This window comes from Nelusetta ayraudi, unplaced genomic scaffold, assembly GCF_046127955.1.
Source record: "Nelusetta ayraudi isolate G7.1 ecotype Tasmania unplaced genomic scaffold, CSIRO-AGI_Nayr_v1 ptg000026l, whole genome shotgun sequence".
NCBI lineage: Eukaryota > Metazoa > Chordata > Actinopteri > Tetraodontiformes > Monacanthidae > Nelusetta > Nelusetta ayraudi.
This window is the reverse complement of record NW_027466076.1, coordinates 9,311,667-9,315,000: the sequence shown is the minus strand read 5'-3', so window position 1 is coordinate 9,315,000 and position 3,334 is coordinate 9,311,667. Positions and strand designations below refer to the sequence as shown.

At 45.6% G+C, this 3,334-nt stretch overlaps 1 protein-coding gene across 1 annotated transcript in view; it reads right to left on the bottom strand.

Annotated features, from left to right (window-relative positions):
* Positions 1-2,911, bottom strand: part of slc4a5b (solute carrier family 4 member 5b) — a 22,793-nt gene extending 19,882 nt beyond the window's left edge. Inside the window, exons 1-2 of the mRNA XM_076029735.1 lie at positions 2,597-2,911; positions 1,525-1,743 (exon numbers count right to left, since the gene is read on the bottom strand). Coding sequence (XP_075885850.1) covers positions 1,525-1,743; positions 2,597-2,660 — 283 coding nt within the window. The 5' untranslated portion in view covers positions 2,661-2,911. The remainder of the gene's footprint in view (positions 1-1,524; positions 1,744-2,596) is intronic.
* Between the last annotated feature and the right edge of the window lie 423 nt (positions 2,912-3,334).

The window sequence follows — 3,334 nt, the reverse complement described above, 5'->3', positions numbered from 1 at the left end:
CCTTTTCCAGCGCTCTGTTGAAGAAATAACTAGTTCTCCTCTAAGCTGCGGCAGAAATCCACTGAAATCTCCAAAGCAGCAAAGAGCCAAAGGGCTTTAAGAGGGTTGACACACACCACAGGGCCCTGAAGTACTCTCCTCCCAGAAGTCCACGAGCACACAGTCATTGTTACAAACTTGCACATGCCTGCAAGTTTTGTAAAAAAAAAAAAAAAAGAAAAAAGAAAAGAAAAGGCAACTTGACCTAAATTAATTCATTTAAAAAAAAAGAAGAAGAAAGAAATCTCCCTTGAAGTGAGCCCAGAGTTGATGCTCTGGTGCCTCAGCTCTCATGTATGTTGCATGTACCTTTTCAACAAGCTGTGAATGGAATAAACAGACATGCAAAACATTCTGCATACCAAACTGACATTCACCCCAAGTAGTGCCCTCGCGCGTGTGCACACACACACACACACACACACACACACACACACACACACACACACACACACACACACACTCCCACACACACACAAAGCTCTGAGTTCCTAGGGCCTAATCAGCTTACAAGCTTCAGACTTAATGGCCCCTTGGGACCAAAACATTAGTCCACATACATGCGTGCACTACCATCTCTCACCACATCGCACACCTCCAGCTGGCTTTCTTTATTTAGAGGTATTGCAGATTAATGCTGGCATGTTCAATAGACGTACAGAGTTGAGGGCTGTTTCTCTCTTCTTTTTCCCCCCACTGCTGTTGAAAATTGAAACTTGCAACCAGACTGTACTCACTGCATTTAAAATCAGTGCCCAGAGGTATTGATTTTGTATGCGAGTTTATGAGGTAGATTGATTTAACAGAAGAAGCAGATCTTCATCCCAGCAGCTATAAAACTGACATCGGCTATCGGGCCTTCCTCGCACCCTTTCTTTTATTACAGGCGTGCACAACCCGCTTGCACGACTTCTGCACGTGCACACCTTCTGCACGTGTGCTTTTTCGTCCAGGTCAAAACTGGACGTTACTAGGCAGCACCACCATTGCAAGTACTCGCGTTTAGTTTCGCCATTGTTTTTGTGAACAAGCACACAATTTGCATTTGCTTGTGTCTGTGTGATGCAGTCGCACTTTTTGAAAGACAAGAAATAATTTTCTCCATGTAGTTCACGCGATTGTGTCAAATTGATATGCGATTGAGGAGGATTCATTCACATCTCCATGTTGAATAGAGCCCCTATGAAATGTTTGGGAAATAAAGACAAATCCTTTGTCTTTCTAACCAGCTAGGCTTCCTCACTGATAGTTGTGTTGGCAATAACAGGAGGCCTCCTACAAGTGTCGGGCATACTGTAAGCCATAGGGAGCCCTAATCCACTCCAGGGTTGAGCTGAACTCTCCTGTCAGCAGTGCAAAAAGGCCTTGAGGCCACTTGGCACCCCCTGCTGAAAGTTCATATTGGAGCATTCGAGCTAGATCCAATGAAGTTTGCATCTTACGCTTGGAACCGATACCATCTTTTGAAGACAAGAAGGTGCCAACCTGAGGGGTCGGTGTGCTCCTGATGCCCTGTGATGCCCTCTTCATCCTCGTAGTGCTCCTCCCGGTCGTGGTAGTATTCGCGGTGGGAGTGCTCGCGGTGCGAGTGGTGCTCGTAGTGTGTGTGCCGCGCAGCCCGGTCGGCGTCGCTGGCGCACGAGTGATGTCTGCGCCTTTTCCGTCTGTGGGAGGCCGGAACGCCGATGTAGACCGGCTGAGGCTCTGAGAGACAAGAAGAAAACTTTTTTTTTTCCTTTTGTATGTTGGAAGGTTCAATACACCTGAACAGCATTAAAATGCCAATAGGAATGCATGACATCAGCACATTAAGGGATATTTCAATTTTGTTTATTCATTTGAGACTGAGGCTCTTGTTTGCAAATAGGAAACATGTGACTCCACCGGAGAGGCATTGCAAAGAACCAAAACACCACACATTTGGCATAGCATACAAATGCATCTATTCAGGGATGTGAAGTTGCTAAAAGCAAAAAGCTGTTTTTCGCTTTTAATGAGCGTTTCTATTTGCACAGAAAACGCAGATTAATGGTGGAGTTTTCCAGATGAAATGTGGAGCATCTGTTGACCCACCAGTCTCATGGCCTGGTTTATTTTGAAATCTAAAGTGACATTGTGGCCAGAGACAATTTTTTTTATATATATATATATTTCTCAGCACTAGGTGCTACAAAAATCTTCCAGTGTGGGCCTTTATTCCCAATTCTGCGCAACACTGATGATTTGTTTGCCGCACTAAAGAATGTCAGAGGAGCATCCTTTAGGATTAGTAACCATTGGCTGTCGTACACCATTAGCGGCAAGGCAGCCGAGTTAATCGCTCGTTTAGCAGCTGAATAGGCTTGAACTTTAATGAATCAGAGCGATAGCATTAATATTGGATGCGAGCAATCATTTACAACCGCAGTGTCCCAATATTAGCCGATATAATATTTCCTTGCGCTGTTGCTCATCGCTGTCGCGAATCAACAAAGCAATGTTTGAACACTGCGAGTGGGGGAGGCTTTAACGAGCTCGGAGGCCGTCGCCGCCTCCCTGCTGAAGATTTGTTCCTCACCGTCTTCGTCCTCGTAGTGCCTGTGACCTTTGTTTCTCCCTCGCTGCCAATCATGGTGATCCATCCTGAAACAGACATGCGGGGATCAGAAAAGGCTTTCGAAAACGGCGTGAAGGTCAGACAATTGCACCCTCCGATTCCTCACCCGCCGTTAACCCGAAGTATCAAACCGTGTCACTACCTCGCGACGTTCGTCCGTGTAGCGTGAGCCTTCTAGCCCGACACTGACCCTGACGCCCCATGAGGTGAAGGCTGAGGCGTATGGAAACACGTGCCGCAGCAGCCTCGGCATATCAATGGATGAGCAGAGGAAAACTCAATAGAAAATCCTCAACTGCCCTTCAGCAGCAGCAGCAGACTGCGGCTCAATCTGATGGAACCCGGAAGAAGTGGTTCCGAAAGAAATACCAAAGTTGTGCTCCCAAACAACTTTGGGTGTATTGCATTCACAACGGAAAAGTGCATTGTGCAAACGGTGACCTGAAATGTTTTTTCAGAAGGCAGTAATAGTGTTGCATGCAATAGTACAAGTGGCTGATTAGTGACTCTGTTGTTCAGGTCTGAACTGAACTGACCGCATGCATTATACTGAACGTCACTTTTAGTATATGTGCTACCAAAGTAACACCTGAACGTCACTTTTTGTGGGGTTGGGTATAGGAGGTAATATGATACGTAATAATAATGTTACTATTGTAAACAATAATAAGTAGTGTAATACTATTACTTGTGGTACAC